Raw genomic sequence first — 22,302 nt, 5'->3', positions numbered from 1 at the left:
TATTGTGTGTTTTTTAACATCACCAGTCTTAACCAGGAGGGGCCCCTTGTGAGAACCGTGAGGAAACACTACCTAACTTCTGAAGTGGCTGCAAATTTTATTACAGAACGCTCCTACTGAAATTTTACCTGCATTATGCGACGCCATCGTTGATCGTTTTAACAGTAATCTGAAATCAACTTTGGACTCAGTAGCTCCACTTTTAACATAAACAATCAAAACGAAACCTCCACCTCCGTGGAGAAATGATGAACAATTACGCTAGTTAAAAATAAATTGCAAGAGTGCAGAGAGGAGATGGAGGAAATCCAAATGAACAATACATTATCAGATTTTACGTCAACAACTCAAGACCTACAATAACACAGTCAAACAGGCCAGAATTCAACAATACTTGCAACTCATCACAGACCATAAAAGCAATCCCCGGCTCCTCTTCTTCCCTTTTTCTATTTTAACAAGTACACATTTTAATAAAGCTTTTAAAACAACTTCAGGCGGCCTTTGCGAGGACTTTGCGGACCACTTCAAAACCAAGACAAAAGACATCAGATCTGGTCTCCAAACATAAGTTTTAGACCTACTCAGTGGTTTAGTGGTTAGAGTGTCCGCCCTGAGATCGGTAGATTGTGAGTTCAAACCCCGGCCGAGTCATATCAAAGACTATACAAATGGGACCCATTACCTCCCTGCTTGGTACTCCGCCTCAAGGGTTGGAATTGGGGGTTAAATCACCAAAATGATTCCCGGGTGCGTCCACCGCTGCTGCTCACTGCTCCCCTCACCTCCCAGGGGGTGAACAAGGGGACGGGTCAAATGCAGAGGACACATTTTACCACACCTAGTGTGTGTGTGACAATCATTGGTACTTTAACTTTAACTATTATGCTGACACAGCCTGAGGAAACACTGGAGAGTTTTGTCCTGGTTGATGCAAGGACACTTTGTAGAGATTTCTCCCAAGTAAACCCAACAAACTGTCTTTTAGAACCAATTCCTACATCACTTTTTAAATCATTTTATGGATTCTTTGAGGAACAGCTTTTAACTTTTATGAACTGCTCTCTTCACACAGGGGTCTTCCCTGCCGCTTTTAAAGCAGCGGTGGTAAGGCCCTTTCTGAAGAAGAGCAGTTTGGACCCGAACGTTTTTAATAACTACCAACCTGTATCCAACTTACAGTTTTTAAGTAACATTTTAGAAAACCTTTTTTTTTTAACAAGTCAATGACTTTTTTAAATATACATAACATTTTAGACAGACATCAGTCTGGTTTCAGAATGAACCACAGTACCGAGACAGCACTTTTAAAGATTTTAAATGACATCAGGTGGAATTTAGATAATAAAAAACTAACAGTGTTGGTTCTGCTGGATCTAAGTGCTGCTTTTGACACAGTAGACCACATTTTATTAAAGAGACTTTGACAGGCCTCTCTAGTACTGTTTTTAACTGGTTCCGCTCTCTCACAGACAGATGTTTTTATGTAAGTATGGATGCATGTTCCTCGGGAACCCATGAGATAAGATGTGGGGTTCCTCAAGGCTCAGTTTTAGGTCCCATTCTTTTAATGTTTGTATGCTGCCTCTTGGGGACGTCATTAAGAGACACGGCATCAGCTTCCACAGTTACGCTGATGATACACAGTTGTACATTGCCATGTCTCCTGATTACACAAGACCAATAGATAACCTTTTTAACTAACGTAGACATCAAGTCATGGATGGCAGTGAATTTCCTACAACTCAACCAGGACAAAACAGAGGTTTTAGTTATAGGCCCTGAAGATCAAAGGGAGAAACTTTTACCAAAATTACAAGATTTTCAGTCTATGAAAAATCTGGGCGTGATTTTTGACACCGAGCTGACTTTTATCCCACATATTAAAAATGCTATAAGTTTTCATCATCTTAACAACATAGCCAGAGTCCGCCCGTTTCTCTCTCAGGCCAACACGGAGGTGCTAATGCATGCTTTTATTTCCTGTCGTGTAGACTATCGTAATGCCCTGCTCTCTGGCTTTCCCAAAAAGAATATCAGAAGTCTACAATTACTTTTGATGAAGGTTGTTATGTTTTTTTAATTTTATTTTTTATTTTTGGTCATAAAGAAATACAATCATGTGTGCTTACGGACTGTACCCCTGCAGACTGTATTGATCTATATTGATATATATATAATGTATATATTGTGTTTTTAATTTTGATTTAATAAAAAAACAAAAAACTTTTTTTAAATTTTTTTATTACTTGTGCGGCCCGGTACCAATCAGTCCACGGACTGGTACCGGGCCGTGGCCCGGTGGTTGGGGACCACTGCTTTAGTAAACCTCACTCCCTGACAACTTCAAGGGTGTGCTGGCTGCAGAGTTAGCCAGCCTTGGTGTCAGCACACTATACATCTACACGGACAAGCCTCAAGGGGTGAGCTGCAGCCTAGCCAAATGTGTCGAAACTAAGTCAGTCATAATTAGGTCTGTCAAAGTTAACGCCTTAACACATACAATTAATCACAAAATTAATCATGTATAACTGCAGATTAATCGTGCAATATATTTTGACCACACATCCTCCTTTACATAAACTGCGGATGGTTACCTGAAAGGCAACATGGGCAGCTATACAGTAAGTGATCAGGTCATTGCATACGTCAGTGCAAAGATGAGTGAGGAGACTTCGACTGGTGTGCTCACTGGCAAATTTCACTTCAAAATACATCTTGATGGAACTTTAAATCAAACCATTACAAGTTTTGAGCATAAAAAAATGTGCATTCAAGTAAAATATTTTATAATAAAATGCATTTGTGTCAAATTATTATGGTCTTTTTTTTTTAAGTGAATTTAAATTATGACAACAAGTATTTGGCTGTGATTAATCACAATTAATCAAAATTAAAAAATGTCATGATGTCAAGACTTGGTCCTGGGTGTTAGCTTTTCCGGGATGCAACGGAAAGTTGGCTCGGGCGAGACGGGAATGTGAGTAAATTTTTTATTTAAAGACTATAACTACAAAACAAGGAAGTAAACAAAAGACGCGCACAATGGTGGAGAACAAACTATGAAAAACAAAAAGACTATAAACATGGAACAAAAACTTACTTTGGCATGGGACATGAAGCAGGATCTTAGAGGATGAAGAGTGTACATAAGCATAAATGTGGAGGTCGTCAGAACGACAAACTGAAAAGAATGAACTTAAATACTATGGACATGATTAGTGAAAGCAGATGCGTGACTCAAAACGTGAAACAGGTGCGTGACGTGACAGGTGAAAACTAATGGTTGCTATGGTGACAAAACAAAAGTGCACAAAAAGTCCAAAACCCAAAACGAACATGACCAAAACAAAAACATGATCACACAGACATGACACATGAATCTGATTTTTTATTTATTTTATTTGACAGCATTAGTAGTGACAAAAGTTATGGTACGGTTTTCTTTGATCAAGTATTTTAGCATTTTTAACATTAACCTCATTTTATGTGCAAAATATGAAACCATGGTGACAAATGTCAAACACCTTCAACATCCACCTCTGACGTTGGAGAGACACTAAACCTAATGCTGGACATGAGCTTGGGAGTAGCTGAGGATACACTTCCACAGCAACAACCTGAAGTTGGGATATTATAAGCATAATAAGTGTTAAAATGGCTTTAAAATGAGCTTTCATTGCAAAATATACATTTTTGGATATGAGTTAATGTAGTTGACACACTAACATTTTGGCAATATTTTATCCTGGAATAGTCAAAAGACTGTCACATAGACTAGACTAGACTTCCTTTTTATTGTCATTCAAATGTGAACTTTATAGCACAGATAAGAACGAAATTTCGTTACATAAGCTCATGGTAGTGCAGGATAAAAAAGCAATAAGGTGCATATATAAATAAATAAATATATATAAATAATATATATAATATATATATAAAATAAATAAATATACATAAATATATATAAATAAATAAATAAATAGATTACTGTACGGATAAATATATTGCACTTTTTCACATGCGTCCACGTTTATGGATGTATGTTATATTGTCTTTTTTATTCCAGCGAGTTAATCCATTTTGGGGGGAGTTGAGGGGATAATTTAACCACTCCTAAATACTTCCTATTCGTCACTCCACAACTTAAGTTCAAGTTGAACACTGACCTGTATCAGACCCATTTTAGAACATTTAAAAAGTTGGACACCAGTTTTTTAGTTCAGTTTGTGTCGTCCACAGTCAAAATGCTGTAGGCTAAATTTTGGAAGGTCCTCACCCTGGTCAGAGTTTTTGAAAAGCACCATTTTTCAGGAAAAAAAAACCTAAGCCAAAAAGTTAACAAAAATGCTTGTTTGAAAATATCAATGCGTGTGTCCGCAACTTATATTCAAATAGTTCCCAATATTTGTTGTCATTGATTTCTAAATGACATTTATCATCACCTCATTCCAGAGCCATCAAGCCAGACTTGCCACCCTCTACCTGCCTCTGTTTGGTCTGCTGCAGGAGAATGTACACAGGCTTGAAAGCCAAGTGTTTGTACCTCCAGATCACCACAAGGTAAACTTGAAACCTTGTGGTAGCGGAGTGAATTGTGGTTGAAGCTATTTTCTTATATTACTATCAGAGGTGGGTAGTAACGCGCTACATTTACTCCGTTACATCTACTTGAGTAACTTTTGGGATAAATTGTACTTCTAAGAGTAGTTTTAATGCAACATACTTTTACTTTTACTTGAGTATATTTATAGAGAAGAAACGCTACTTTTACCCTTGCTACTTTTATCTACATTCAGCTCGCTACTCGCTACTAATTTTTATCGATCTGTTAATGCACGCTTTGTTTGTTTTGGTCTGTCAAACAGACCTCCATAGTGCCTGCGTTTCAACAAATACAGTCACTGGTGACGTTCACTCCGTTCCACCAATCAGATGAAGTCACTGGTGACGTTGGACCAATCAAACAGAGCCAGGCGGTCACATGACCTGACTTAAACAAGTTGAAAAACGTATTCGGGTGTTACCATTTAGTGGTCAATTGTACGGAATATGTACTGTACTGCGCAATCTACTAATAAAAGTTCCAATCAATCAATCAAAAGTGTGAAGGAAAAAATATCCTTTTTTTATTTCAACCGTACATCCCGTCAAAAGCCTAAAGACTGACTGCACAGTTCCTGTCTTCACAATAAAAGTGCCGCTCCATCGCGCCTGCGCTTTCAAAATAAGAGTCTCCGAAAGCCAGCGCAAACAAGCTAGCAAGCTACGGAGTTTGCCGCCAATGTATTTCTTGTAAAGTGTATAAAAACGAATATGGAAGCTGGACAAATAAGATACCAAAAACCAACCACTTTCATGTGGTATTAGACAGAAAGGAGGAACTTTTTTTCTCCTCCATTTGAAAACGAGGACGTTATCAGCACTACTGTCTGATTCCAATCAATGCAAGTCATCACAATCAGGTAATAGACCAACTTATATTCTTGTCTTCATGAAAGAAAGGAATCTATATGTGTTAAACATGCATGTATATTCATTAAAACACCTTTAACATGTAAACAAAAACGGCAAAATAAATAAATAAAAATGATATACTGTATATATCAATGTATGTATATATATATATATATATATGTGTGTGTATATATATATATATATATACATATATATATGTGTGTGTGTGTATATATATATACATTATATATATATGTGTATATATATATATATATATATATATATATATATATATATATATATATATATATATATATATATATATGTGTGTGTGTGTGTGTATATATATATGTGTGTGTGTGTGTGTATATATATATATATGTGTGTGTGTATATATATATATATATATATATATGATATGTGTGTGTATGTTACTCATCAGTTACTCAGTACTTGAGTAGTTTTTTCACAACATACTTTTTACTTTTACTCAAGTAAATATTTGGGTGACTACTCCTTACTTTTACTTGAGTAATAAATCTCTAAAGTAACAGTACTCTTACTTGAGTACAATTTCTGGCTACTCTACCCACCTCTGATTACTATGTTCTGTTGGCAGAATCCAATGGAGGACTCACTCGTGGCGACCCCTCAGAAGCCCAGTACATACATAGACAGCGCTCTTCAGAAAGATGTGTTTGGGGTTATCTCTGGAACCAGTGAGTTGATTCATTATCATGTGACCAAATAAATGGATACAATGTTTTCTTGATGAACTATACAGAGAAGCTTGATTGTACCGTCTTGGGTAAAGTGGCTGACTAGAGTGTGGCACTTGGCACTTTTTGCACCATATACTGTATCTGAAGCTTTCAAAACTTTGGAATATTACTTTAAGTGTTTTTGCCATGAGAAGGGTACAAACAGGTGCCAGCAAGTTCATAAATTGTCCCTTTGTTGTATATGACAGTGTGATTGGGTTGATAGCGTGGCCTTGTCGAAGTATCATTGACTGGAATCCAAATTAAGCTCTTTTTCTGACAATTACTTGTATTCTATGCACTCTCAGATAAAAGTACCTGCTCTACTATAGTGTTGTTTAATGAGCTTCATGGTATACTTGTGCTTTCAAACTAGTGTATGTATCTTAACCCTTGTGTAACGTTCATATTGTTGTTACTCAGCCAGTGTTTGTGGGTCTGATGGACCCATTGCATTTTGTGGCTTTTAATGCCTCACAATCAAATACTTTTATGTTAAAATACTGAACATACGTTTACCTTATCCCAATAAACACCTGTTCAGTATTTTAACATACAAGTGTTTGATTGGCAGAGAAATTTTCCGTGCAACGTTCATATTGTTGTTACTCAGCCAGTGTTTGTGGGTCTGATGGACCCGTTGCATTTTGTGGCTTTTAATGCCTCACAATCAAACACTTTTATGTTAAAATACTGAACAGATGTTTACCTTATCCCAATAAACATCTGTTCAGTATTTTAACATAAAAGTGTTTGATTGTAAGGCAAAAAAAAAAATTCTCTGCCAGTTCCTGCATCTCACAGGGATTCTTCTTTTGTGTTTCTGCAACTGCGGTTCCCACACAAGGTTGCAACATTCTTTGTCAACACTGTCTGCTCTCATTTTCTCGCTCATTTGACCCTCTGATGTTCTGTGTACCTACACTCTGTCCTCCTCCTGTCTAGGCCTGCTGTGTGTGTGTGTGTGTGTGTGTGTGTGTGTGTGTGTGTGTGTTACACAGAACATCAATTTCCACACTTCTATTAGCCCCGGGTCCAGTGGACCCGGAGATCTTATATGTAATAGAAATGTGTAGGGGGGGTGTATGGTGTGTGGTCATTACATAAGTATTCTGATATATGTTCTTCACAGAAAATAAGCCAAAGCCAGTGAGTCTCAGTTTGAAAAATTAATTAATTGTATCATTTTTCTTTTAATAAAAATCGAAAACGAGTCCCACAGACCCGAACACCACACAAGGGTTAAAGAACAGAAAACTATCTATCTGGTTTAAACAGTTAACCTAAATAAGTTCATGTATTATGTTCACAAAGTAGTCATGTACTCAATAATGAAATCACAGGACTGTTCTCACGTGCTTACATTTCTACGTCACTGCAGCCTCTCCTTACAGCTCAACGCCCAATATTGGCTTGGCTCAACATGCAGGCTCCAGAGGCTCTCTGGTCTCCACCGACTCTGGAAACAGCCTACTGGTGGACAAGAGCAGTAACAGGACAAATTCTCTGGAGAAGGTAAACAAACACCATAGTGCCTGTTGCCGTTCCAAACACCTTTAAGAATGATTTAGGCATTTTCATTGTATTTCTTTGGACTTTGGTCTATCATACACTTTGCACACAGAGCCCATGCACCTCTTACTCTCCAATGTCCAAACACCACAAAAACAAATTTAGGAGGATTCCCACAGTCAATGTGTCACATTTCACCTTGCATTCTGTGAACAGAGTCTTGCCTCGAAAGCATGCAACCAATCGTTTCACAATGGACTACTCCCTTCTTGCTGGACATATTTCAAAAGCCCCGAAGATGCAGGTGGATTGAGATCCTGGGGATAACATACCATTACAAGTATTCTCTCCACGTCTGGTTTAAACACCAGCTAATACTTTTTCTGTTTGGAGTGTCCCCTTTTAAAGTGTGATCTATAAATGACACATATTTTATTAATTTATTTTTTCTGAAGTTTTGAATGCACATTTTTGCTTCGCCTTCCACAACAAAATTATGGAAAGTTGTTGTTTTTTCTAAGAACTTGTACTTTGTTTTGAGTCTAAGTGAACTTTCTCTCTTTCTTGCAACATTCTGTGGCATGACATGACATTATTTTGTATGTGCATCAGAAGCAGTGTGCTTCATCTCTGAGCAGTGCCATGCTGCGTTGTGACAAACTGGACCAGGACGATGCAAAAAACCTGCTCTTGTGCTTTCTGCATATCCTCAAGAGCATGTCAGAAGGTAGGCTATGTGAGTTTCTTTGTTGTAATAATGTATTATTTACTAGGAATTACAAATTACTCTACAACTGCGTGTGAGGGCTGTGTGATGTTGAGGAAAAGCCATAATACCTTATAAAAATTGCACAGATTAAAAAAAAAATCATAACCTGGATTCCATGAAAGTACTCTGCCTTTTAGATAACTAGATGATCAGCAACAGTTTTAGGGGAAAACATAAAACTGTCTCCATGTTAACAGCATTTAAGGCGTATCAGGAATAGAGAAACACTTTTCTCGAGAGGGCAATATTTGGAATCTGTTTGCACTTTCTCGGGAGTCATCAAACGTACTGGCATGTCATATTCATGTGTAATGTAGAGCTGCACTTTTTGGGGAATTTTGCCTATCGTTCACAATCATAATGAAAGACGTGATGACGGGTGGATTTTTTTTAAGCATTCTAAATATTAATTAAATATTTTTGGGTTTTTGGCATGGAAAGACTTTTAGTCAGGGTTCTACACAATTATAAAAACAAAAATGCCTAAATGTATCGGCAATTACATCACACATTAAAAAAAATATTTTTACACATACAATGGACATATATTTGGATATGATTTGCTCAGGCCGGTAAAAGTAATTGCTCACTGCAACAAATTCCATTTTGTTGTTGATGCGGTCATCATTTTAATAATAGGGACACCTGTAAAAAAACACTTCCGTTTTCTCATTCTCAGAAGCCCTTTTTTCATATTGGAACAAAGCGGCGCCATATATGCTAATGGAATTTTTTACATTATTGGAGTAAGTATACGCAAGAGACAGCATACAATCCTGCTTAAGTGGTTGTGAAGACACTTCTCATCATTGATTTTACTGGGTCCTTCCTGCAGGTTCTGCCTTCATCAATTTAGATACATGGGGAAGCGCGTCATCACCAGGTGGAGTAAATGTTGCTTTAAATATCAGCTGACACTACTACAATATATCATTTTATAACCAAACACTTATTTATTTTGAGTCCTATAATATCTTTGCTTGTCATTACTGCTGCTGAAAAACTGTGATATGGTTAATGCTGTGGCCCCTTAACCACTCCCGCATGGGTAAGAGTCACTTCCCTTTGCATGCTCCTCCTTTTTACGAACATATCAATGTAGCAACACTTTTTGCTTTATGGTAATTAACTTCTCACATTCATTGATTTTTTTTGTCCACAGGGGTCATGAAGGGACAGGGCCTCTGAATACAGACAGGAAATCCTTGACTTTGCCTGTGTCTCGTAATAGGACGGGCATTCTGCACTCCCGCTTACAGCAGCTTGGGACTTTGGAGAACGCTCACATGCTCAACAACAGTAAGCTTATCTTGGATCTTTCAATTGTTCAAATAAAAGACACATACCAGATAAAATGTAACACTTCTATACCAAATACTGATATAGGTGCAGTGGTACCTTGGGATATGAGTAATTGGTGCTGTGACACAGCTCGTACCTTGAAAAACAGATTGCGAAACAATGGCACCTTTTAATAAATTGTATTGAAAATGTGCTTTCTGGCCCCCAAATTCCAAAATTTTAAAAGAAAAGCAAGATTTTACACATTAAATATTGCATAAAAACACAATAAAATGTACTACTAACAACAACAGTAGTTTTATGAAGGCACACAATAATAATGTACAGCTTTTACGGTGTAGAGCAGACTTCTACGGCAGTGTTTTTCAACCACTGTGCTGCGGTGAGATACAGTCTGGTGTACCGTGGGAGATTATCTAATTTCACCTATTTGGGTTAAAACATTTTTTGCAAACCAGTAATTATAGTCTGCAAATGATGTGTTGTTGTTGAGTGTCGGTGCTGTCTAGAGTTTGTGTAATACTCTTCCATATCAGTAGGTGGCAGCAGGTAGCTAATTGCTTTGTATATGTCGGAAACAGCGGGAGGCAGCATGGAGGTAAGAAGGCGTCTAATGCTTAAACCAAAAGTAAACAAAAGGTGAGTGCCCCTGAGAAAAGGCAGTGAAACCTAGGGAAGGCTATGCAGAACGAAACTGGCTACAAAGTAAACAAAAACAGAATGCTGGACGACAGCAAAGACTTACTGTGGAGCAAAGGCGGCGTCCACAATGTACATCCGAACATGACGTGACAATCAACAATGTCCACACAAAGGATAAAAACAACTGAAATATTCTTGATTGCTAAAACAAAGTAGATGCGGGAAATATCGCTCAAAAGGAAGACATGAAACTGCTACAGGAAAATACCAAAAAAAGAGAAAAAGGCCACCAAAATAGGAGCGCAAGACAAGAACTAAAACACTACACACAGAAAAACAGCAAAAAACTCAAAATAAGTCATGGCGTGACAGGTGGTGACAGTACACCTACTTTGAGACAAGAGCTATAGTGATGCATGGTTGCTTATGGTTTAAAGTCTATCCATCCATTTTCTACTGCTTGTCCCTTTCGGGGTCGCTGGAGCCTATCTCAGCTGCATTCGGGCGGTATGGTTTAAAGTCGTATACAACAATTGAGACAACAACTTTTTACTGTCCCGCGACCCCAAAGGGAATAAGCGGTAGAAAATGGATGGGATGGATGGAACTTTTTACTGTCAACTGAGTTTCGTTTTTTAATGATTTCTGCTGGTGGTGTGCCTCCGCATTTTTTCTACGCAAAAAATGTGCCTTGGCTCAAAAAAGGTTGAAAAACACTGTTCTACGGTACTGGAACTGCTTCTCTGTCACACATTTACTGCACACAACCTGCAACTTCTCCATATTTCTATGGTGTAGATATCCCCGTGCAGATATTTTTTTAACGTTTTTGGCTGGCGTTATTTACTCCTGTTACAGAATTGTAAGTAAATACATTTTATTTTAATAGCACTTCTCACAGACATAGCTCACAAAGGGCGTCACATGGTTAAAATATAAACAATACAATCAAATATCTGCATACTGCATGATGAAACAACAAAAACATAGCAAATAAAATAATGAAGATATAAAATTATTAGTAATGGAATATTACAATACAAAGTTTGCATGTTCTCCCCGTGACTGCGTGGGTTTTCTTTAGGTACTTAGTTTTCCTCCCACCTCCAAAGACATGCATCTGGGGATAGGTTGATTGGCAACACTAAATTGGCCCTAGTGTGTGAGTGTGAGTGTTGTCTGTCTATCTGGGTGTACACCACCTTCCCGAGAGGGACAAGCAGTAGAAAATGGATGTTAAAGAAACATTAGCTCAGCTTATTCATTTAGGAAAATACTTACTCAGCACAGAATTTAGTGTCTAATTTTGTACGAGGTACAGCAAGGCAGTCGGCAGACAGCAGTGACCTATTACGACAGAAAATCTACCAAGTAAATATGGGGCCCTGTAAGTGATAGGTAATACTTTGTATTGTATCCTAAAATGAACTGGAAGCTGACAAACATTGCTACACTCGAAGTCCAAGTCTGCTACACACTCAGTCATGATTTTGATGATTTATTCCTTTAATTTATGGTAATAATTTTTCTAATGATCAGTTAGCCGAGAGACAACTAGGATCCCTACAAACTCGTAAGATGAGGACCTTGTATCTTGAGGTACCACTGTATTTCGTTTCCCACATTAGACAATACCATATTTTGGTTCAGAATGAGAGAATAAACTATTCTTAACCCATAAGAACCCATAAGAACCCACTGTGACAAACTATTAAACACTTTAAATTAAACCTGTTCAATTGGGATTTGAAAAAAAATGGTAAACTATCAGGTTGGCCATTCCTGCGGGATGTATTAACCGACCACCGACTACCAGTGCCCTCATTGCTGTTGCAGACTGCTGTGGCTCAAGCGTGAATATCTTCACTATTGTTAGCTGCAATACCGGAGAATATTTTTTGAAGCATAAAATTTAAGGGAAATTTAAGGGAAAGAAGGGTAAATATGGTAGTTTCCCAAAGGAAACAGGAGAGTTGACAGCTATGCTAAACTTCCTGCTTTGTACTTGACTTGAACTCATTAAGGCTATGTCTACACTAAGCCGGCTAACCCCTTGAACAAATATTTATTTAGCCTAAGCCCCGTTTCGGCCACACTAAACCACCTTATAAGGTTACCCTCCCTGGATAATTTTTTACACACGTAAGTGCGCCGTCTATTTCTCCAATCTCCGGCTCTTAGCTTTGTATGGACTCATTGATCGTTTACAAACTGAGTTCAGAGAGGAAATAACAGAAAGACCGCGCCCCACACAGGAAGTGACGTCAGAATAAGCGCCACAGCCAGCTTCATAATAAAGCGGTTTTGTAACTCGGAACTAACTACTGGAAATATGGAGGCGAGTCATCCAGACATGCCCGTGTTTCTCCTTCCGTCTGTACAGACCCTTGTGGAAATCACACATGAATACCTTATGAGAAGAAAACGCAAGATTGCAGCTATTTCGGATCCAACACATCTCAGACAGCAAGAGAACTTTCAAATGTCCAGGTCAGCTGTAAATCTGTTTACCGAAAAACTTTGTCCATTTGTCGAAGGAGAGACAACGAGAATGCTGGTTCACGTGGATGTGATAAAAAATGGTAGCGTGTGCTTTGTATAACCTGGCCGTCGAGGGAAGACAACTGGCAAAGTGGACTGTATCAGTTGTTGTCAGCCATGTATGTCGCGGATTCAACGTCTAGGTCCAGAGTACCGGTATATAAAATCACCAAAAAGGAATGGACAATGAAGGTGAAGGCAAAAGAGTGAGGAGTGTCCTGACCAGGGCCCGTATTTATCAAGCGTCTTCGAGTGCCATTTTACACTTAAGTCCTGAGAATTTGCGAAATTTAGTCTTACTCTCAAACTTAAGAATAAAAGCTATTTATCAACTTTCTTAAGTCTAAGAATCACTCCTACTCTCCACGATATTTAAGAGACCTTCAGAGGTGTCCTAAGTGGTTAGGAGTTGCCAGCGGGGGATGGCACAGAGGCGAGAGAGACGTGTGTGAACATTCAGGGAGCGGAAGGATGTCCTGGCTTTGTTTGATGACGAGCAGCTGATCAAACGGTATCGTTTAGACAGAGCGGGTATTATTTTTGTCACAGATTTAATAAGGGCGTCATCTCATCAGCAACATCACGCAGCAGAGCTTTCACAGCAGAACTAAAGGTCATCACAATGCTTCGATATCTCGCCACTGGGAAAATGAATTGGAAAGAAAAGGAAACATTTATTTTTGATTCATTGCCAATATTGTTTGTTTGTTTTGTATTATTTTGTAGTTTATTGTCAAAATATACACTCCCATTGTCCACTTAAATATTTCTAAGATATTTATTTATTCTTAGACAAGGGATTCCCTTCCGTGATTGGTCATTTCTATGGACACAGAAATGACGTCACCTAAAATTCCGTTTACGGCATATAGTAATGTCGTAATTCAGCTCTGAGTGTGACACTTAAGATTCAGTCCTACACTTCGCTGAAAGTGTGAGTAAGACGCTTGATAACTAACTTTTAAGTGCAGCTTTCAGCGAAGAATTTCTTTACTCATAAGTCAACTCTTAGCAGACTTCTTAGGAGTAATTCTAAGACGCTTGATAAATACGGCCCCAGATATCTAGATTCCTATATTGATTGATGTTAAATGTTCTTTATCACATTCTTTACTTTCACAAGTCCATTCAAGATTTGATTAATTTATGATGGCTCAGGTGTGATTCACTACAATAGGGCCCCAAAGCACACTGGATTCCAGTTATTTGAAATACCACAACACTTGATATTGTTCAGATAAGTTAAATTTAAGAACTTGCACACAAAGCAACACTGGAAATGACTATGACGTGCGCATTTTCCCGCAGACGGAGGGGAGGGGGGTCTTAAACGACCATTGTGTGTATGTGGATAAGGATAAGGTTAGGTGGGAGATGGGAACATAGTGTAGAAGTGAACATTTTGCAGTGGTTGTCATCTGACATACAATTGACAGCCATCTGACTCTGAGGATATGGCTGTGTGTCAGACAAAAGCATGTGAAGAAGCTACAGTAGCTCATTTCCATAGCTTATTTTTTGCCATTACAGTCGTTCCTTGCCACATCGCGTTTCGAATGTCGTGGCTTTACTACATTGCAGATTTAAAAACAAATCAAAATTAACTATTGGTAAATTACGTTTTATGTATGTATTATACGTATTACAATGCAATATGTATATCGTATTTTTCGGACTATAAGTCGCAGTTTTTTTTCATAGTTTGGCCGGGGGTGCGACTTATACTCAGGAGCGACTTATGTGTGAAATTAACACATTACCGTAAAATATCACCACGCCGTCCCCAAATTCAGCCAAGCACACGCCCTAGCTACAGTAGGAAGGGAATTTATATGGCCCGATTAATTGCGGTTTACCTGACATATGAAAGGAGATGAATTGGAGGGTGCACTGCCCACTTTAGCTGCCAGATGGCAGTAGAGTGTTAAATATCGTTAACAGTGTTTTGTGACCATTTCAACTTTGACCGCAGCATCAGTTGTTGTTGAGAGTGGTGCTTTCCATCATTTTCAGCAGACTGCATTGCAAAATGATTAACCCTCCTAGGAATGGGGTCATGTGAATCCCTTCCCTACTGTACCTCGGATTGGCTGAAATGAAAGCCTTTTTTTGTACAAATCAGATCCTCCATGCGGTGGAATTGTCAGGAAGATTATGAGAAGTGGGAATGTTGTACAGGGGCACCAAGCCTGAAAGTTTGAAGATGTTTCTCATCAGACAACAATAAAAAAATAGTCATTATAAAGTTGCTTGTATCATATTAAGACTGTCTAACACAGTGGTTCTTAACCTTGTTGGAGGTACCGAACCCCACCAGTTTCATATGCGCATTCACCGAACCCTTCTTAGTGAAAAATAAAATGTTTTTTTTCAAATTCAAGACAAAGTTATATGTTTTTGGTAACACTTTAGTATGGGGAATATATTCTAAGTAACAAAGACTTAATTTACAGTTTTTTGGACACTAGGGGAACATATTCTAAGTAACAAAGACTTAATTTAGAGTTATTTGGTTGGGTTAGAGGGTTAGGGTTATAATAAGGCCATGCCGAATAAGGCATTAATAAGTACTTAATAATGACTAGTTAAGAGCCAATATGTTACTAATGTGCATGTTAATAAGCAACTAATTAATGGTGAATATGTTTTACCATGTTTTTTCTAATGGTGCACAAAATGAACAGTGCATGAACATCACCTTGTTCAAACAAAACCAACACAGTGCATAAACTCACAACAAATTACACACCTGCAAATCAGTGTGACTTCTGCTGTTGCCGTATCCGTAACACGCCGATAGGGAGAAGTTTTTATTTACACGATGAGTCGGGTGTGTTTTGACCTCCGCCGAACCCCTGAGCCCGACTCACCGAACCCCTAAGGTTCGATCGAACCCAGGTTAAGAACCACTGGTCTAACAACCTACACTCCTATCAAAAATGCAAAATGCTTTGTTCTACGCATAAATAATGATCTCAGCATCGGTAGTGGACAAATTGGGACACATCTTTACGATATTACGGAGATGAAAGAAGGCTGTTTAAGTAACAATGTTAATGTGTGACTGAAACGAGAGAGTTGGGTCGAAGATAATAGAGATTCTTTACCAAGTCACACTGCAGTTGTTTGGTTGTCAAATGTTAAGGTGGTATTATTAAATAAATGTCGGTGTCTAGCAGGACCAATAATCAACATTTCTGTTTTCTTAGTGTTAAGACGCAAAAAATTGCTGGACATCCATTGTTTGACTTCATTTAGACACACCTCCAGGTGACTACAATCTGGCGTGTTGATCAGCTTTAGGGGCATGTAGAGTTGGGTGTCATCAGCATAACAGTGAAAGCTAGCACCGTATTTGCGTAAAATGTCACCTAGCTGTAGCATGTAGGTACTGAAAAGTGCAGGGCCAAGAACTGATCCCTGTGAAACTCCTCACGTTACCTTAACATAGTCCGAGGTCACGTTGTTATGGGGGACGCACTGCATCCTGTCCGTAAGATAGGAGTTAAACCAAGAAAAGGCTAAGTCTGACATACCAATACGTGTTTTCATACATTCTAATAGAATGTTTTGATTGACGGTATCAAAAGCAGCGCTGAGATCAAGTCGGAGCAACATGAATGACTCATTAGCATCATAGTTAGCAACAAATCATTAGTCACTTTTGTAAGGGCAGTCTCAGTAGAATGATTTTCCCTAAAACCAGACTGAAAGGGTTCACAAAGATTGTTAGATGCCAAGTGTTCATTTAGCTGCCGTGCAACAATTTATTCACGGATTTTTGAGATAAAGAGGAGGTGGTACACAGGCCCGTAGTTTACCAGGAGGTAAGATTCAAGGTTAGGTCTTTTGAGCAGAGGATTAATAACCACTGTTTTGAATGCTAGGACACGTGTACAGTCTCCAATAACACCAAAAAATAAATGCTACATTTGTTGGCAATTGTTTTTATGACAGAAAAAGTGACAAAGGATTGTAGAAATCTCAAAAAAAAACAATGTACCTATATAAAATGTACATACTGTATATAAAATAAACCATATATAAAATACGCAAATAGAAAAAAACGATAAGAAAAATATATACAGTATGTTAATACTATACTTAACATATTTGTTTTAAATGTATAGTCTAATTTTTTTGCCTTTTTAAAGAATATATTCATCATAGCAAACCATGCGATGTGATATCGACCGCACCCCTAACCACGTCTCCACCGCCACAGGTATTTCGGCAATTTAGGGCAAACCCTGCCATTAACAAAACAAAACTGACTTACATTACGATCATGTTTTGTCGGAGATGTTTTGTGATGTTATTCTGTGATATTTGCACAGAAAGAAATGCAAGTGCATCAGTTTAGGAACATGGGGGCGGGCGGGGTGGGGATTTTTCTGGCTCGCTGAAATATTGTGTACATTCTCTTAACATGTTCTGGTGGAGTCCTCCATTACGGAATGATTAGCAGGCTCAATATTATATTAATAAATATAAAAGGTTAAAATATTGTCATGCATCATAATGAAGCCCCCTGTGTAGAGTACACTTATTAATGGTGAAACATGATACCTATCTGCGATTAATTTTGAGTTATGAACAGGTTGCGAAAAATATTTTAATCTAAGACAGCCATAATATACACCCACACGCACACACACTTTTTTCTCTCAATGTGGCCCCCGAGTCAAAATATTTGCCCAGGTGTTTGTTATACTGTGGTATATCCACTATAATTTTCCTTAAAGCAGAAATGTATATGGGTTTTTATGGGGGAAGGAGATGCCGCATGACCAATAGGCTCTTAAATCAGAGGGGATGATGTTCCATACCATGTAAAAACTAATTTGTGTCCCCAGTTAAACATGCAATTGTTGGTGACTATATTATATACAACCATTTATCTTTGAGCAGCATCAGGCCATTATGTGTGATCAAATATATGGCTTTGATAAATTACAGTAATGTTGTGTTTTTGCTCTAGTGTACACTCACACAGAAGCCGATATGAGCAACCAATGCTTGCTGGAGGCCAACATGTCTACTGAGGTGTGTCTGACTGTGCTGGACACACTCACCATTTTCATTATGGGATTCAAGGTATATACACACCTTTTTTTGTTGTTGTTGTTAATATCTAAGTATTAGACAAAATTATACAAACATTTTTTTTATGGAAGAAGTGAATACCAATACAGTATAAAATACAAATATAAACTAATAGAAATAATAAATAAAAACTTATATTTATGGATATAGAGCTGTGTTGACAATCACATTATCTATTGCCATTGTATACAACTCCTCATAAAATAGTATGTGTTTTTTCACATATCATGTTAGGGGTGGAAGAATACCGTTCACATACTGTCCCAATATACTGGTACTCAACAGTAATTTTCTGTGCTTTTTTCTGTTTTAATATTGTTTTTGATAACAAAACCTCATTTTTTTTTATCACAACATTTAAAACATTTCCGATTATAACTGCTGGCCAGTTGTTATATAATGGAACCTTGATTTACGAACTTAATTGGTTCCTGAACAGGATACGTAAATAGAAAACTTGTCCATACTAAATGTAAATATGAGTATTGGTCTCCAGCCTTGACAAAAGTCCATATTTTAGTAAAGGCTTGTACACTTTGAACACAATATAAAGTGCGATGCAATATTGTAAATCAAATAGACCTCAAGGGGGTGATGGATCAATTATTTAAAACAACTGTCCTGTAGGCACTGAAGTCCCTTTGGTGCCCTCACAAACAATCAGAAATCACTAAATCCTTAACTATAACAACCACAGTTTTCAAATAAACACTTAATATAGTAAAATCCACTTTACATTGTCATCTGCAAACGAGTAGCTGAGCAGAGAAAAAGGAGCAGACCAAGGCGGAGCAGGGAGGAAAGGGGAGGAAGGGCCTTGTGTGTGTGCTCTTAGTAAAGACACCGCTGAAGAAGAAGTTGTGTTGTCTCCTCTGCTTTGATTCAATTTGTCATCTTTTTTCAGAAAATACTGGTGTCATTGCTATTTAAAACTTGCTGTGGTACAAAGCCAGCTTCACCCGCCGCTTCAAAATGCGTAAGCACAAAACGGCTGCCAGCGGGACACACAATGAATGAATGAAGCGTTCGTACACAGAAGCATATTCGGCTCGATCTAATAGCTTGTAAATTAAAACATTCGCTAAAAGAGGACTTCGTAAAGAGAGCTTCATTTGTGTCTTGTTTTATCACATTTCTGATCCTTATTTTCTAGAATGACATTAAGTTGCAAGTTCAAGATGTTAGATGGCAGGAGTGTATATTTTATAGTGTGTTGGCTAGTCAGTTCAGTCTTTGCTAAATCTAGTTTTTTGTTGCGCCCTAAAAAGTTATTAGTTATTTTACACCAGCTGTTTGATTGTTACGTGCATCTTAGTTGTAGTTTTCATCAACACATTTGGAGGTGTTAAAATCGCCGTGTAAAATCGCTAATGCCAATTGGGAGCATATACATAGCAATTTAGGTTCCACTTTTCCAAAAATGCGCTAACTAGCGTTTATTTTGAGTCATTTTCTTTGTTGTCATTGAAAATTGTAACATTACCTGGAGGTACTTGGTAGTACCCATCCCTAAACAATACACTGAAATCTCAGTTGGGTAAAGTACGGTAAAGGAACAAAATAAATAACAAAAATGCTTAGCTTTAGTTTGCTTAACGGCCTAAATATTTTTTTTTTTAAATGAAACTGAACAGAGCTATCAGCTTATTTTCCGATAAATATAATTACAAAAAATATAAATACAGGAAATGTCCGCCAAAAGACGCAAGGATAATGCAAATTATTTTAGGTGGTTGGTCACTTAATTTCAATAGGTTGTAAACATGTAAAAAAAGATAAAAGTTATTACAGAGTATTCAACATTTTAAATAAATATTGTAAGCATTTCAAATAGAATAAAGAGGTATCAAACATCATAAAGTGTCTCCATTTTAAACTTATAAGCATTTAGTCCTTTTAAATCAAATGAAGAAAACACCTTTTCGTAAAGTTTCACCGTTTAACAGAATTGTACTCTTTTTATTTTATACTTTTAATTTACCAAACTCAAATATTTTATATCTAAATTCAAACTCATTTAACACAAAATCCATAAAGTAAATGATGCAGTGAAGTCATTAACAAACTACAAAGCAGTTAAACAAACGTGACCATATTAAGCAACATTTAAAATACCATGAAAGGAAAGAAAAACATTTCACCAACCATTGGTGTCTTTGGAGGAGACTTGGAACTTCTTTCCTTGAAAGTGTCTTTGTTTGAATGACTGAGCCTCTTCCAGTCCTCCCCAGGTGCTATACATCAGTGATGATGACTGTTTGCTGTTACTGGTGCACTCTGGGAAAAGTAGTATACACAACCAGGACTTGGACCAGGACCAATAAATGTGAAATAATAAAAGTTTTATTTTTAGTACAGTAAATGTGAAATAATACAAGTTTTCTTTTTAGTAAAGTGCAACAGACACGTGCAAGAGTGAGAGATTGAAGACTCAGAATTATTTTTTTAATTTTTAGTAAAGAACCTTATTGATTGAAGTGCAGCATTAATACTTTCAGCTTTGTAGCCTCGTTACCTGCCCAAAGGCCAACTGTTCTTAACTAGGAGACTTTCACGACAAAAGAGGCATAAGCTCTGACTAGTTTAGATTCTATGCTGGTGTGTTACCACGATGAAGTGTGGTGCCTTAAAGGAGTTTTCTCGGGCCTCTGAATAAGTGTTGTGTTAATGTAAATAAAAGTCGAGTGAGCACACAGTGGATGTATTTGTGTCCTTGGACATAACATTAATGGCGAAATGGAGCTCCCGTTTTCTCCTTTGCCTCCCTCCCTTGCTCTGGCCGGCGAGCCGCCAATACCCTGGTCCCGCTGGCATGATTCTTTTGAGACTTTAATTGCCGCCGTCGGGCTAACTCACGCTAGCAATGCTAGTCTACGTGGCACGCTAATTCACAGCCTGGGCAGCAAGGGACAGCACATTTTTCAAATCAAAGACCTGTGCAGACATATGCAGACTTTTGCTGCCCCTCAGAGCGTTATCGTACAAGATTCATCTTCCACCAGCGCAGACAATTAACGGCGAGTAGGTACACAACTGCGTCACTGATCTCCGCTGCCTAGCAAGTCTCTGTAAGTTCGGGCCGGTTGTGAGAGGAAATTATTTGCGATCAGCTGGCTAAGCTCACGACACTCCCAAAACTACAGGAGAAACTATTTGTCACCAGACAAACTGCCGTTGTCAAAAGTGGTATAATGGCTTTTTAAATGGCTCGAGTCTGCTACACAGTTAGCATTGGAGCCAACCGGCTCAGACAGTGGCCACAGGCGCTCAGCTACCAGACCCCACTTCCTTCAAATGGAACCATTTCTCTCAAGTGTGCCACTCTGCCCTCGCCTTTGCTAATTCCCGACCCCGCCAATCCCAAGTGCCCAGCTCCATCGCCATCCACTAGGTGGGCTCCTACAGCTGTCACGTAGTGGTGGTGACAAACCCCAAGATGCAGAGATGGGAGGCTTGGTGCAGGAAAACATGATTTAATGTCCAAAATTTAGGAAAAACACAAACCAGGAACCAGGAACGGGCAAACTGGAAACAGGGAACAGGAACCAGCAAACAGGAAACGAGGAACAAGAAGACAGCAAGCTGCAAACAGCTATCGGCATACATGATACTGCAAACAGTGCACAGCTTACAGCTACAATACTCCAGCACTGACTGGAGGGCGAGGCAGGTCTAAATAGTGGCCTGATTGGCAATTGCCACCAGGTGTGCCAGAGTGCCACTCAGGGACAGGTGAGGGAAAACAGCGCTCAGGGAGACAAGCAGGAAACTGAACCAAAATAAGAGCGCTGACAGAAAATAAAACACAAACAGAGGAAAAAGTAAGACATAACCAAACTGACAACAGCAAGCCGTTCAAGTGGTGTACTTTTGAGCTGGATGGTGTGTGCCTGGATACTACTGCCTCCAAGTTTCTGCTAAGTGAATTGACAGTTAGACGTCTCTTTCCAATTTACAGTCAATTAAAGCAGAAGCAGAGGAGCTGTACGGTTATAGACAACGTTCCCTCTAAGGTGCGCGACTGCGCAATTGCGCACTGTCAAGCGTCCTTTTATGCCACGCACCAAATCAAATCCCATCTGAATTGTAAACAAAATAAACACATAATTTCTTCTGTATGATTTTGCAATGCAACGGTGTGACTGACAGTGACAACAAGCGGCCCTAACAGTTAAAACAACGTTCGTTCAATTATTGTAACGCCTGTCGAGA

The 22,302-nt window shown here is 38.4% G+C and overlaps 1 protein-coding gene across 1 annotated transcript in view; it reads left to right on the top strand.

Annotated features, from left to right (window-relative positions):
• The window catches only part of LOC133617711 (dedicator of cytokinesis protein 9-like), a 168,167-nt gene that overhangs the window by 108,273 nt on the left and 37,592 nt on the right, over positions 1 to 22,302 (top strand). Inside the window, exons 31-38 of the mRNA XM_061977877.1 lie at positions 4,456 to 4,563; positions 6,077 to 6,176; positions 7,600 to 7,733; positions 8,343 to 8,457; positions 9,179 to 9,245; positions 9,335 to 9,382; positions 9,662 to 9,798; positions 17,966 to 18,081. Of these exons, the coding sequence (XP_061833861.1) occupies positions 4,456 to 4,563; positions 6,077 to 6,176; positions 7,600 to 7,733; positions 8,343 to 8,457; positions 9,179 to 9,245; positions 9,335 to 9,382; positions 9,662 to 9,798; positions 17,966 to 18,081 (825 nt within the window). The remainder of the gene's footprint in view (positions 1 to 4,455; positions 4,564 to 6,076; positions 6,177 to 7,599; positions 7,734 to 8,342; positions 8,458 to 9,178; positions 9,246 to 9,334; positions 9,383 to 9,661; positions 9,799 to 17,965; positions 18,082 to 22,302) is intronic.

The sequence above is a fragment of the Nerophis lumbriciformis genome, linkage group LG01 (assembly GCF_033978685.3).
Source record: "Nerophis lumbriciformis linkage group LG01, RoL_Nlum_v2.1, whole genome shotgun sequence".
NCBI classification, from domain to species: Eukaryota; Metazoa; Chordata; class Actinopteri; order Syngnathiformes; family Syngnathidae; genus Nerophis; species Nerophis lumbriciformis.
Note: the sequence above shows the minus strand (reverse complement) of the source record. Positions and strands in the feature narration are given on the sequence as shown.